Source organism: Ochotona curzoniae, unplaced genomic scaffold (genome assembly GCF_017591425.1).
Source record: "Ochotona curzoniae isolate NIBS_2020 unplaced genomic scaffold, NIBS_Ocur_1.0 contig_1014, whole genome shotgun sequence".
NCBI classification, from domain to species: Eukaryota; Metazoa; Chordata; class Mammalia; order Lagomorpha; family Ochotonidae; genus Ochotona; species Ochotona curzoniae.
Genome location: NW_024464920.1, coordinates 10,147,315 through 10,162,425, shown reverse-complemented (window position 1 = coordinate 10,162,425; position 15,111 = coordinate 10,147,315). Strand labels below are relative to the sequence as shown.

General features: G+C 44.8%; 1 protein-coding gene across 3 annotated transcripts in view; it reads right to left on the bottom strand.

The window, feature by feature from the left end:
- FGD6 (FYVE, RhoGEF and PH domain containing 6) overlaps positions 1-15,111 on the bottom strand; it is a 117,225-nt gene that overhangs the window by 46,465 nt on the left and 55,649 nt on the right. For all 3 annotated transcript variants that reach the window (XM_040980715.1, XM_040980695.1, XM_040980704.1), the window contains 2 exons: positions 10,348-10,499; positions 158-314 (listed from right to left, as the gene is read on the bottom strand). In XM_040980715.1, the coding sequence (XP_040836649.1) occupies positions 158-314; positions 10,348-10,499 (309 nt within the window). The remainder of the gene's footprint in view (positions 1-157; positions 315-10,347; positions 10,500-15,111) is intronic.

Here is a 15,111-nt window from a genome sequence, read left to right as displayed (position 1 = left end):
CTTTTGAGTTCTTTCAATTAAGTACATTCAATTCCTTCTTTGATATTTAGAAAGAAGTAAATTTTAATATCGTTTGTTTTCTATGACTGAAAATCATTAAAGCTTCAAAAGAGAAAATGAAAGCAAATGCTTAATATTAGATGGCAACAAATAATACCTCAAAATCTCTAACAACAGCAGCGAAACCAGGATTTTTTTTGCACTGCTCATCCAGCAAAGCTATATTCTTATCAAATTCTTTGATGTACGTGGAATACATCTTTAGATATGGTCCCTTCTTTACAAAGATATCAGCTATTCTTTGTTGTTCAGACCTACGGACAAAGAAGAGATACACAAAAATACAGAGTCATTAATTGTCCCAAAACACATCCAATGATGAACAAAGTCCCACATACAAATCATCAGCTCATTTCTATTTTTTTTTTCTCCTGACACATTTTCCAAAATGCTGCTCATCATCAATTTTCCCATCTCGTTTTGCTTGGCCTCTGCCAGATTTTTTTTTGTTGTTGTTGTTGCTGTTAGTAAGAAGAATCACATTTAATCAGTTTCTTTCTTGCAGTTTCAGATGCTCAAGTACAGCTGAAAAAAATCTGAAACAGCTATAGACCCATGACAGACTGATACAAAGAGAACTGCATTTATAAAAAATAAAAGTATTCACACACCTATACACACACATACACACACACTCTCTCTGTCTCTCTCTCTCTCTCAAATTAGACACCCTCCCTCCCCACAAATGAACACTTCCTGGAAATTAAATTGGTTTTGAAAACCCTTCTTCTGCAGTGATGAGAAGAAGGAAAAGGGGAGGAGGGAGGACTGTAGGTGTGCCCAATCCCTGCACCCTCCACCAGAGTCAGGTCCGCCAGATCTTTAGCTGGTCTTCCTGGCTCCATTTTGGCCTCCTCCATCCCATTCTTCAGTGAAGGGAGTCCAATAAAATATCCCAACCTAACAATGTAGGATAACACTATGCTCCTTAACTCGGTGGACAAAGGCTCCAGGGCTTGCCTGATTGGCTACTTTTCTAACACATCTGACACTTCTCTCCCCTTTTGCTCTCCAATCACACTGGCCTACTGTATATTCTTTGGACATACAGACTTCATTCATACTTAGTAGACTTAGAGCAATGTTTTACATGGAGGATTGATTGCTCCTCCTTTTAAAAAGATTTATATTTTTATTATTTTTTTTATTGGAAAGGCAGATAGATATACAGAGAAAAAGATACAGAAAGATTTTCCATCCACTGGTTCACTCTCCAAGTGGCTGCAATGGCCAGAACTGAGCTGATCCGAAGCCAAGAGCAAGGAGCTTTTTCTAGGTCTCCCACACGAGTGTAGGGTCCCAAGGCTTTGGGCTGTCATGTATTGCTTTCCCAGGCCATAAGCAGAGAACTGCATGGGAAGTAGATTCAAGTGGATGAAAGGTGAGGATACAGCCACTAGGCGATGGTACCAGGCCTTGCTCCTCCTTTTCATCCACTTGGCAGTTTAAATGCCTTAACAACCATCCAATATTCACTGGCTACTACAGCATCCTATTTATTGTTAAATATTTATTTACTTCTATTTGAAAAAGCAGATTTACAGAGAAAGAATGAGAGAGATCTACTCCTTCCACTGATTCACTCCCCAAATGGCCAGAATGGCCACAGCTAGACTGGTTCAAAGCCAGGGCGTAGGGGCTTCTTGCAGGTCTCACATATGGGTGCAGGAGCCCAAAGACCTGAGTCATCCTTTACTGCTTTCAGAGGCACATTAGCAGGGAGCTGCACCTGAATTAGAGAAAACAGGACTTGAATGGGATGCTGGAACCACAAGCACACGTTTAATCTCCTACCCCATGGCACTGGCTCCACAGCATACCATCATAAAGTTCCATAGATCCAAAACAGCTTCTGATACTTCATTTATCTGGTCCTTCCTCTACTAAAATGTCAGCTCAGCACCAGTTCTGTGGTGTAGAAACTTAAGACAATACTTATGTCAGCAACTTATATAACATGAATTCAAGTTCCATGCGCTCTGCTTTTGGTGTAACATTCATGCTAACGGCTTAGGAAAGCAGTGGGACAAGGCACAAGTCTAGGGACCACTGCATATGTGTGGGAGACACAGATGGAATTCCATGCTCCTGGCTTTAGTCCGGGCCAACCCTGGCCCCTTCAGCCATCAGGGGAGTGAAGCAGCAGACAAATGACTTCTCACTTTGTAGCTCAGCCTTGCAATAAATAAATAAATAAATAAATAAACCTTTAAAAATACTTTACAATGTCTGCTCCACAACAGCAAGGCCTCATCTGCTTTGTGCGCTGTGATAACCTTTTACACGCTAGAGCAGGGATTAGAGTACATAGTAAAGACGCAAAACTTGGTTGAATGTGAAAATCAATCCTTTCAATATTATTAGAAGTTAATGGGAAAATGTTATTTCTGGAAGCCAGAAAGCCAAAGAATATGTCTTGACTCAAACAGAAAAATATTTTACTAAGGAGAAAATATTTCAGTTAAGGATTAGAAGAATTTTATGTGAATAATCAGTGCAGCTTTCTCCAAACTATAGTCTTACTTGTCCTTTTCATAACTTTAGTCTATTTCTTAGGCATGTTTAATATTTTAATAGTGAATAGCCATACAGCTAAATTTAAGAACTCTCATTCATATCTTACTTCCATAAATAAACATATTTTGATGAGATCAGGCGCATTCAGGGTAGTATGGCCATAGACCATAAATAAACATATTTTGAAAGCAATTAAGATTAATTTTAAGATAATTTATTAAAAACAACAAACTGTAGAAATTTTAAATAACTTTTATCATGACGTTTAAAAAACATTATTTTTTACTTTTTTAAAGACTTACTCTTGGAGGCCCAGTCTGATGCCTCAATGGCTAAATTCTCCCCCTGCAAGTGCCAAGATTTCATATGGGCACTGATTCATTTTCTGGCAGCTCCAGTTCCTATCCAGTTCCCGGCTTGTGGCCTGGGAAAACAGTCGAGGAGGGCCCAATCCAATGCCTTGGGACCCTGTACCCATGTGGGAGACCCAGAAGCTACCCCTGGCTTCAGATGGGTTCAGCTCCGGCTGTTGCAATCATTTGGGTAGTGAACCAGTAGATAGAATATCTTTGTCTCTCCTTCTCTCTAAAAATCTGATCTGGCTTTCCAATTAAAACAAACAAGGCTTTAAATTTATTTTTATTGGAAAGGCAGATCTATAGAGAGGAGACAGAGAAAGATGCTCCATCCATATACTCTACCTCCCAGACATATATTAGCAGGAAACTGTAATTGAGAGCAGTTAGGTTTGAACCCAGACACCCTTAGGTGTAATGCTGGGATGTTAACCTGAGTTTTCACTTGTAGAATAAATGACAGCCTCCACTCCCACCCCTGTATCAGTTTAAATACGGAAGCAGACCAAATTTATTTGTAAGCAACAGTTCACATTCCCATGTGTGGAACTTCATTTACTCCCATGAAGTCTATTGTCATTTTCCTTATGTGTTTGGGACATCCCAATTATGGTTATGGTTCCCATTTCTGACAGTCTCTTGATGGTTGGGGTTCCAAGATCAGCAGTTCAGTTCGAGAAATATCCAAAGAAACTTCATCTGAGTTGATCCCAGATCTGATTCTTGAGTGAGTTTGCTAGTACAGACTCCAACACTGTTCGTCACACCAATCAGCTTATGCATATGCTGGTCGTTGCGATTGCTGGGTCCGTTCGGCTTCCAGCCCTGTCTTCCTTGTGAACCAATGGGTGTTGTAGTCCAGCTCGATTCTACCCACTTCATACTCGGTCTTCATGCAAACCAGTTGGAGCTACAGCCTAGTTGGGGTGACTCCCCAAAACCCCTACCAGTTCTGCCCCCTACCCTGGTTCCCATGCTTGCCAGTATGCACTGCAGGCTTGTCCAGTCTGTCCCACATCCCAATTAGCTCTCGCACAAGTCAATGGACATTGAAGCCTGGTTCAACCCAACCAACCTATTATCCAGCCCATACACCCACTGGCAGGTGCCTTTCTGTCAAGCCACCCCTGCTCCTAGCCTGGGTTTCATGCTGTCCAGTGAGGGTGGTAACCCTGAGGGAGGTGCCCACTATTTCCCTACTAGGTCACACCCACTCCCAGAGTATGCCGTCTCCAGGTAGTTTTGGCATTTGACTTGTCAGAATTGGCTCCTAGTACCAGCCTCTGCCAGTTAACGCTGTGGCTAAGCCCAAACACCCCTCAACCCACTCTTAATTTTAACTTGCACCAGTCAGAACAGTCAGCTCACCGTGAGGCCCACAGGTGCTATAGCCCTGCCTAGTCTGAACTGCCCCCATCCGTATTCACACTTTCCAATGGAAGTAGTTATCCAGCAGGGGTGCCCACGTTCCCCTGTTGGCTTTGCCTCCTCCCTGATTGTCACATGTGCTGTTTGTGTGCTGCAGCCACATCTGGTACGGCTCATCTCACCTTGGCATTACTTGTTGTGTACTGGTATGTGTTGCAACCGAACCTGGCTCGGCCCACACTCTGTTCTGGTGCTCGGATTCACCAGAAGGTAATGTGAACAGATTCAGGCTGGTCTGCCCCCAACCCATGCCATGTGTATGCCAGTGGGATAATTTTCATTGCCTGTTCTGGGTTGTTCCCTATTGTGCTTCTTGCGCTTACCTGCATGGGACTGTGTCCTGCCAGAGAAGTTGCCCAGGCTCCTCCACCAGAACCTCTCCCAATGCCAGTTTTCGCGCATACCAGTGGGTCCATGAGCCAGCACTACTCAGTTCGCCTGCTATCCTAGGAGGAACAGTGGCTTTTCCTGCCTGGCCTCCGACCCAAGCTGGTTCTTGTTGTTGGATATTTCAACCCATCCATGGCTCTTCCATACCCCTACCCAGCTCACACATGGTTCAGTAAGGGCTGAGACCTAACCTAGTCTGTCACACAACCCTCCCCGGTCCTCCAGAGCACCAGATGGTGTTGGAATTTGGCCTGGCTTGGTGCTTCCCATCCCAGTCCACAATTGTGCCAAGTGAGATTACGATCGTATCCTGATCAGAATGTAGCCTCAGTTCCAGCCCATGCGCTCCTTGGTGGGAAACTCAACCCAGCTAGGGTGTCCCGTTATTTCCCCAACCGGGCCTCTGCCCTGCCATAGAGCAGGTGTAGGCCGGTGGTTGTTCTGTCTCCGCTTGGCAGAGCCCCTCACTTGTCCTGGCCCCTTGGATGCTGTGGCTTAGTGCCTCTGCCTCACACAGATCAGTATGTGCAAGGACCTACCTGGCATGAGCTGTGCTCCAACCTGATTTCTGTTGTTACTTGTGAGTTAAGGTTTGTTCAGCCCTGCCCATTCTGCCCCCTTCCAGTGGCAGCCCGGCCCACCCCACATCTTGTTTAAAGATGCACATTTGGGTGCTGCTGCCTTGACCTACCCTGACTGTTGTGGATTCCTTTACCCATGAGTGATGGCAGATGGCGTGGTCACACCTAGCTTAGACCATTGCAACCCCAGCTTGGGAACTAACCCGGGGGACTTGTATTCCAAAGGGTTGGGCCCACACAACCCCACAGAGCCTACCCCCAGCCCAAGTTCTCTTGTGTGCTGGAGAGTGTCTTGATCCTGCCAAATGTGACCACTCCACAACTCCAACACTCAGTCGGGCAATGGTACCCAACACTGCCAAAGAGGCCCCCATCCATAGCTTCGGTGTGGGCTAGTATGTGGTGATCAGTGATGTTCTATACTAATATCCCATCTCTGTATTCATAATTGAGCTGTTGCATCTGTCTTACTAAAATTATCTTCTGGACACTTCCCCCAAACCACTAGGTCTTGGTCCCCTTGCCTGCTTAAATCTTTCATGACCCTGTCACTGAGAATACCCGAAAATTCACTTTGCACCTACATTCAACCTAGTCTTAGTCATGAGTGACCCCAGGCAGCAACTACATATCTTGAAAACCCCAGAGTTTGCCCTTCCGGGCGGCCAGCAGGCAATGCCTGGCACCATGTGGTGCACTGGCCGCCCTGGGGGAGGCCGAGGACTCGTTCACTGCCTTGTGGCAGTGTCTTTGGCGTGAGTCCCCCGCATTGGGTCCGACCCGGCAGGGGCACCCCCCACAGTAGCCACACTGCAGGGAGCGTCAGTTGCCCCAGAGCCCAAGGACCGAACTCCTCCCAAACTCCCCCAGCCGCATGGTCTTAGCAGCTGGGCGGAGCTAGGAATTTCCACCCAGTTCCCAAGTTCCCTCATGGCGGACTTACCCTGAGGGAAGAGCTCTCTTGGGTCCTGGGGGAGGCCGAGGACTCGTTCACTGCCTTGTGGCAGTGTCTTTGGCGTGAGTCCCCCGCATTGGGTCCGACCCGGCAGGGGCACCCCCCACAGTAGCCACACTGCAGGGAGCGTCAGTTGCCCCAGAGCCCAAGGACCGAACTCCTCCCAAACTCCCCCAGCCGCATGGTCTTAGCAGCTGGGCGGAGCTAGGAATTTCCACCCAGTTCCCAAGTTCCCTCATGGCGGACTTACCCTGAGGGAAGAGCTCTCTTGGGTCCTGGGGGAGGCCGAGGACTCGTTCACTGCCTTGTGGCAGTGTCTTTGGCGTGAGTCCCCCGCATTGGGTCCGACCCGGCAGGGGCACCCCCCACAGTAGCCACACTGCAGGGAGCGTCAGTTGCCCCAGAGCCCAAGGACCGAACTCCTCCCAAACTCCCCCAGCCGCATGGTCTTAGCAGCTGGGCGGAGCTAGGAATTTCCACCCAGTTCCCAAGTTCCCTCATGGCGGACTTACCCTGAGGGAAGAGCTCTCTTGGGTCCTGGGGGAGGCCGAGGACTCGTTCACTGCCTTGTGGCAGTGTCTTTGGCGTGAGTCCCCCGCATTGGGTCCGACCCGGCAGGGGCACCCCCCACAGTAGCCACACTGCAGGGAGCGTCAGTTGCCCCAGAGCCCAAGGACCGAACTCCTCCCAAACTCCCCCAGCCGCATGGTCTTAGCAGCTGGGCGGAGCTAGGAATTTCCACCCAGTTCCCAAGTTCCCTCATGGCGGACTTACCCTGAGGGAAGAGCTCTCTTGGGTCCTGGGGGAGGCCGAGGACTCGTTAAAGACAAGATTTTTAAATAAGTTAGGATAAAATAACACCTGATGCAGAAAGCAGATACAAATTCAGTTTAACTACTGGTTTCTTTGTAATTCCCCACTAGTATATTATTAGTAAGGACTATATTGAAAGAAATATTTAATATTCCACAACTTGCAACCTGTCACAAACTGCATGTCACATTTCTGTAAAACGAGGTACTGATGCCCTTAGCTTGAAAAATGTTTGAATTCAGGCGCAGTACAGTAGCCTAGTGGCTGGGTTCCTCCTCTTGCGTGCACCAGTTTGTATCCCGGCAGCTCCACTTCCCATCCAGCTCCCTGCTTGTGGCCTGGGAAAGCAGTACAGGACAGCCCAAACCCTTAGGACCCTACAAATGTGTGGGAGACCTGGAAGAAGCTCCTGGCTTTGGATCAGCTCAGTTCTGGCCACTGCAGCCGCTTTGAGAGTGAACCAGTGGATGGAAAATATTTCTGTCTGCTTCTTCCTGTAAATCTGACTTTCCACAAATATAAACACATCTTTTAAAAAAAATTATTTGAGTTTCATCACAACAGTGCTAGGTTGGATGTATAAATAGAATATAATTAGGTATTTATGAAGCTAACTTCACAAACCCTTCAGTAGAATTTCTCAGTTAGGAGTATCTTCCTGGTATCTCATGCTTGTGCAGGGTCTCAAGGCGTTGCGCCATCCTCTACTGCTTTAACAGGCCAGAAGCAGGGAGCTGGATGGAAAGTGGAGAGCGAGGATATGAGCACGTGCCGATAAGGGATCCTGGTGCATGCAAGGAAAGGATGAGCCACTGAGCCACTATGCTGTTCCCAACATTAAAATGATTCTTTAAAACTATATATATTTATTTATTTTTATTGGAAAGTCAGATATACAAAGAGGATTAGAGACAGAGAGGAAGATTTTCCATCCGATGATTCACTCCCCAAGTGACCTCAACAGCTGGTGCTGTGCCAATCTGAAGCCAGGAGCCAGGAACTGCCTCCTGGTCTCCCATGCAGGTGCAGGGTCCCAAAGCTTTGTGCCACCCTCGACTGCTTTCTCAGGCCACAAGCAGGGAGCTAGATGGGAAGTAGAGTCACTGGGAGTAGAACCGGTGCCCATAAAGGATCTCAGTGCGTTCAAGATGAGGACCTTAGCCGCTTGGTTACTGCACCGGGCCCAATATTAAAATCATTCTTCAGCTCTTACTCACATGTGCTTTCATACTTATAACTAAGTATTCCTCGTTTATCTAGTGTATTTTATAATATGACAGGCAGAAACTTTTAAACAAAGGCTGAGTGTTTTTTCTAGGTCATATGAAAAGCAGAGCGAGAAATATGATTGTAAAATAGATAAAATTTTTTTACTATAAGCATTTGCACTCTCCATGGCCATCAAGAGTGAATCCATACCAGTTAGGACAATCTTTCCATCATTTCCATAAATGTCACAAAAGCTTATGCTTAATTTTTTTTTTAAGTTCAACGGAGGTAGAGGGGTACTTCAAACAAGTGAAATTCAGAAATGACTTTAGTTTCTTCTCCATTGTTTCTAACACCCCAAGTATATTACAGGGGCCAAACTGACAGCTCAAGCTGCTGGCTGCAGAGTCAGCACCCATGTGCGCGTCTGTTGTATTCCAGCTGTTACTCCTTGTTCATGACCTGGGGAAAGCAGTGGAAGGTGGCCCATGGGTTTACCTCTCTGCTACTCATGGGGAGATTTGGAAGAAGCCCCTGATTCTTGGCTCTGTCCTGACCCAGCTTGGGCTGTTACAACATTGGGGAATGAACTAGCAGGTGGAAAATCTCTCCACTCTTGATGTTTCCCTCTTGTTCTTTAATTTTCACTTTCTTTTTAAAAAAGATTTATTTTATTTTTATTGCAAAGTCAGACATACAGAGAAGAGACAGAGAGGAAAATCTTCCATCCAATGATTCACTCGCCAAGAGGCCTCAACAGCCAGAGCTGCACTGATCCGAAGTCAGGAGCCTCTTTCTGGTCTCCCACATGGGTGCAGGGTCCCAAGGGTTCAGGTCATCCTCAGCTGCTTTGCCAGGCCACAAGCAGGGAGCTGGATGGCAAGCAGGGCTGCCAGAATCAGAACCAGCCTTAAGGGATCCTGACGGGTGCAAGGTGAGGACTACCATTAGGCTACCGAACCAGGCCCTAACTTTCTCTTTCAAATGAATAAATTTAAAAGTAAATACATAAAAATACGTAAGTCATCTCATACATTGATGTTATATCTTAATAGTAAAAAGGAATTTAAAGGGATAAAATCAGAATAAGTAAGGAAAACCTGGTGAATTCTATGCTGCACCCAAGGATGAGCTTACTTGGTCAGCATTTTCAAATGGCTTGGTGTGCCCAAGATTCCTCCAGACCTAACATTCCCCAGTTAACATCTATGAAGAGTGTATTGGGGGCTGGTGTTATCACATCGCTAGTTACACCTCAGCCTCCAATGCCCTGAGTCCTGATGCTCTGATTCCCATTCTGTTTCCATCTAAAGTGCCTGAATGCAGCAACGGATCTTCCAAGTGCTTTGGCCCTGTTCTCATGTGAGAAACCTGGGAGAAACTCCTGGCTCCCCATTTTGGCTTGGCCAAGCACTGACTGTGGCAGCCACCTGGGAAATAAATCGGGGGGAGGAAGATTGTCTTTCTCTCCTCCTTTCTGTAATTCCTTCAAATAAATAAATCTTGTTTTTAAAATTTTCTGTACCAAGGCAAACCTCACTTTTAATTCCATATTTCATGAATGGAATACCTGGCTATTTTCCAATAATAACCTTTTATTTATTCTGTCTTTTCTGAAGTCTTTGGTATCTTTCATATACAAATTTACTCTCTGAAACAAAAAATGTACCTATTATCTCAGTGAATGGCCTGTTTTGAAAAAAAAAATGCAGAGATTCATTTAGAAGATAGATGAAACATTTAAAAACTTTCGCAATATGAATTTTTCAACCATCTTCCTCCAGTTTCACCAGAGGTCATTTGTAGAAAATTAAGCTACTTATCATGGGTTCTTCTCGCATCTAAGGCAGCATGACGTCCAGCGTGCCTCGGTCAGGGATTCTGCCATCCAACATGATATAACCAAACTGTAGGTGACAACTAAGCAGATTCACTATGACAAAACAGCAGTGTGAGGAACACCTCCTGACCACATGCATGGGTCCTGAGCTTTACCTGAAACTGAAAACTACAAAACCACAACTCAGTGCATTTTTACCAGTTCGACATTCTTTCCTCCAACTCCTTCAGGAGATCCCGGTTGAGCTCATACAGCTGGGGCAGGTAGTATAGGATCTGGTTGAGAATTCGGTCCTCAATCACTGCTTTCCCGAGTTGCCTAGAAGCATGGGCTACTGCATCCCGGAAGTCCTATTAAAATCCAGAGGAGAAAAAGTAACACATACAGAAGCACAGAAACTCGATGAAAAGTTTTCTCGAATGAAACACCTTCTTCCCAAAAATGAGGTACTGCACAGTGGTATTTGCAGAATTAGAAATCGAATATATTTGCTTCCTCTTACCCCACACCCTACTAACTTAGATAATGCAGCCATTGTGGTGGCTTTACTTGATTTTAAAAGAGACTGAGCAAAGAGCTGTTTTGACTAGCGGGTAAGATGCCTGCTGGGACACCCACATGCCATCTCTGAGTGCCTGAGAGGTGGCAGAGATGGCTCAGTGACCAGGTTCCTGTCCTACACTCGGGAGGCCTGCAATGAGCTCACAGTTCTGCTTTCGCCACTGCCGGCTCTGGGAGAGTGAACCAGCCAACAGGAGAGTGCTCTCTCTTTTCCTCTTCAACAGAGCAGAAAAGATCAGAACAGATTTGGGACTTCACTTATCTTTCAGCATAATTTTGAACCTCAAATTATATTAATAAGGTCCTAGAAATTGTATTAAAACTCTGTAAAGTAATTTCAGTTCCATTGTGTAACCACAATACACTTTTTAAAAAAACCCTTTAAGACATTTTAACTGTTATTCTGTATGTAAAAGTTACTGTGCTGCTCAGAAATTTTTATTTAGTTATTTTTATGATCTGTTTATTTTTATGGGTAGGCAAGTTTAGAGAGAAGGAGAGATGGAAAGATACTTCATCCACAGGTTTACCCTCCAAATGGCTGCAGTGATTGGGGCGGAGCGGATCCAAAGCCAGGATGTTTTTCTGGGTCTCCCACATGAGTGTAGAGTCCCAAGGCTTTGGGCCGTCCTCCACTGCTTTCTGAGACCAGAAGCAGAGAGCTGGAATGGAAGTAGAGCAGCTGTGACACAAACTGCTCATGGGATGCAGTTGCTTGCACGTCCACTGTCAGAAATCTTGTCCAACAACTGCAGCATTCCAGGTGAGACATGTGGACGGAAGCAATGACTCACCATGAGCCCTGGATCCAGACTCTTGTTCTTATTTTATTATGCTGTCCTCGTGTAGCTTCATTTTCCTCTCCAGTTAAGTGAGTACATTAACTGTTTTGAGACTCTAATTACATAGTGCAAGTAAAAGCTTTTGCAACATGTCTGTTTACAGAATCAACCAAAACATGTTATCCTTATAAGTTCTCCCTTCCTTCCAGCCAACCTCATTATAAATCCACCAAAAGTTACACTTTTCGCAAACAAACAAAAATTCCTCACATATTACTTTTCATCTACTGCTACCTAGAAATTTCCTAGAGCATAGTTAAATATAGGTGCCATCACCGCACCCTCTCATTCCAGAGGACTTGGAAAGGATACAATAGGAGACAATTACTTGACTGAATTCCAATGCTTCCTAACAGTAGGCCTCAAGCCCTAAGTAAAACAGTTTTAGGTCAGTATTATGGTATAGTGGGTAAAGCAGTTGCCTGGGACACTGGGATCCCACATGGGCACTCGTTTGAGTCCCAGCTGCCCCAGTTCTGATCCAGTTGCCAGCTGACGTGCTTGTGAAGGCTGCAGAGGATGGCCCTGGCCCTTGTGCCCTTGCCCCCACGAGGATGCCTAGAAGAAGCACCTGCTCCTGGCTTTGGACTAGTCCAGCTCCAATGATGAGGCCATTTCTGGGGTCAGTCAGCAGGTAGATGACTTCTGTCTCTGATTCTCTCTGTTAACTATACCTTTCAAATAAGTAAATAAACTTCAAAATTTTTCATGGTACCGAGGATTCAAAAGATTTGTTCCTTCCTTGGCTTTATCATCTTTGGTCATTATTTCCAACATTTTATCTGCAGGCTTTCCCTATGTGCAGCAAGCATACAGAGAAAAACACTGCATTTTCCCTGGATCCTGACATCCCTGACAGAAACGAATATGTACTACCAAGTGTCTCACATTTCCTCACACAGAACAGCTAAAATATATATAAATGGATTCTTTTATAATGGATGGGTATTTCAGATAAGACAAAACTTTAAAAATGTTTAAAAACCCTTTATACTCAGTACCATTGACGACCTTTAACCTTTATTGAGCCATGTCACATTAGCCCAGAGGAACCGACATTTTTACACCAATAACTAAAGAATTAACTTGTATTGCTAATTAGGAATTAGAATGTTTAACTGTATAAACTCCACCCAGAAAAATGCACAAAGTATTTCCAGAAACCAAGGGACCCGGGCCAAGTCCCACCTCCAGCAGCTTGCTTCAATCAGCACTCACATTTATTTACCAAGAGAAAATAGATATTTAACACTTAAAGTCATTAGACTGCCTGCTATCAGAAACAACAGGATCTATTTACATGTTAGCAAAAACTACCTCAGTTGTAAATGTATTCAGCTCACAGAAATGAAACAGCTTCTGCTTTTTTTTTTTTAATTCAGTTTAGTGATTCATCTAATTTAGATGTAAGAATTCCTAGCTCAGCGAAGCAGTAAGTCTGGTCCTTTCTTCTAGTAAAGTAAGTGATGACTATTTGTGTTTTGGCAGCAAAATAACTTTTGTTTTCCAGTTGGAAGGTATTGCCTCAGCCATGACAGTGACAGTAGATGTTAGCTGCTAAGTAACTTAAGGACCCAGCTTTGCCCAATTCTACATTCCTTGTCTGCCACCACTGCCAAAAAGGAAATGAGCTGATTTACAACATATTTAACAGAGACCAGCAGACCCCACACTGGGATGACTGGTGAGATAGCTGCTAAAGATGGGAGGACCCCAGCACAGAGTAGCAAAACAAGACTCTTTTCCAGTCCTAGTAGATATTTATAGATAGTTAGTGATGAGCTAATAGTACATCAGCATAAAATACAAATCTAGAAATAAAATAGCATTCAGCTAAGACTATTGGAACTTAGAGCATATATATGTATAAGATCCATAACATTATGCTAAGTAAGCACTTGCTGAAAAAGTTGTTGACTAAACAAGTGAGGTTTCTGAATCTTCTCCTTGGCACATTTGTGCATTTCCTTGTAAAACAGAGTCTTAGCACGAACCACTCCCACCTCCTAACTCCTCATCTTCTGGATGAAGTCTAACCATCCAGACCTTTCTTCAGCAGTCATCAGTGTTAGCCTGAGTCCCCCTTTACCAGCCGTGTTCTTAGTCATCTTTTATCCACTGACTCCCGTTTTCCCCTAAGCTACACACTACTCCCTTGCCCATGCTATATTTGAAACTGAGCCTAAGAGCTCTCTCCTGCACTCTACAATCCCACAACATGGATCCTTGGGCCTACAATGATAGCCATGAATAAAGTTTATCTACCCTGTTTTAACAGGTGTCATCAAATACTTCTTCTTAAAGGCTATATATCAAGACCATCATCGGTTCTTGTGGTGCATTTTTAAATTCAGCAAAAGGCACTGGTTTTCTTAGGTCAAGGCAATGCACATCAATGGCTCCATTTGGAATGTATAGTTTCCATAACAATACAAAGCAGCCTCTACCCTACTTTCATGCCCTCACTTCTTGGGCAACTGTTCTCTGAAAGCAAGGGTTGTGGCCCCACGGCAGATGTAACCAATTCCCACCCTGAAACCACACAGAATCTGCAACTTCTCAGCTCTTTATAAACCTCAACCATTGCCAATACCAGTACTACTGAAAAGGAGGCAACTTTACACCCCCCCTTTTTTTTTTCATAAAAAAGGATGATTATTACAACATATGTCTGGTTGTTTTTGTAAATGTTAACAGCCAGAATAACTTGGGAAAGTGTGATGAGCCAGAGGCAAAGCTATTTTTGGGAAGAACAATCTAAATTCACCAACACCTCCTGAACTAAATCACTTAGGCTGCAGACAACAAACTAGCCCCTGAATAATTAGATCCAGAGTTTATCGTTTTACATTAAAAATGCCAGGTAATCAGAAGAAAAAGAATGAGAAAGAGCATAACAACATTAGGTATTGTGGCATAGTGGGTAAAGTCCCTGGCTGACACTGGCATCCCACATGGGCAATAGTTCATGTTCTGGGGCTGCTCCACACCCGACCCAGTTTCCTTTGAAAGGTTGGGGAAAGCAGTAGGACACAGCTCAAGTGTCTGGGATCCTGTCACCCAGAGCTCCTGGCTCCTGGCTTTGGCCAGGATGATGCTGGCTGTTGTAGCCTTGTAGGGGATGAATCAACAGATGGAAGATCAATTTATTTCTCTTTCTCTCTCTCCCCAACTCCTCCTCTTTCTATTAACACTAATTTTAAAAATGATTTTTTTTTAAGTTTCAAAGGAATATATATTTTTAGAAAAATGTTAGGCAAGTTGGGCCTGGCGTGATAGTACAGTGGTTAAAGGCCTCGCCTTGAACACACCTGGATCCCATATGGGCACCGGTTCTAATCCAAGGAGCTCCACTTCCCATCCAGCTCCCTGCTTGTGGCCTGGGAAAGCAGTCGAGGACGGCCCAAAGCCTTGAGATCCTGCACCTGTGTGGGAGACCTGAAGGAAGCTCCTGGCTCCTGGTTTCGAATTGGCTTAGCTCTGGCCATTGTGGCCACTTGGGGAATGAATCACCGGACAGAAGATCTTTCTCTTTGTCTCCCCGCCTCTCTGTGTATCT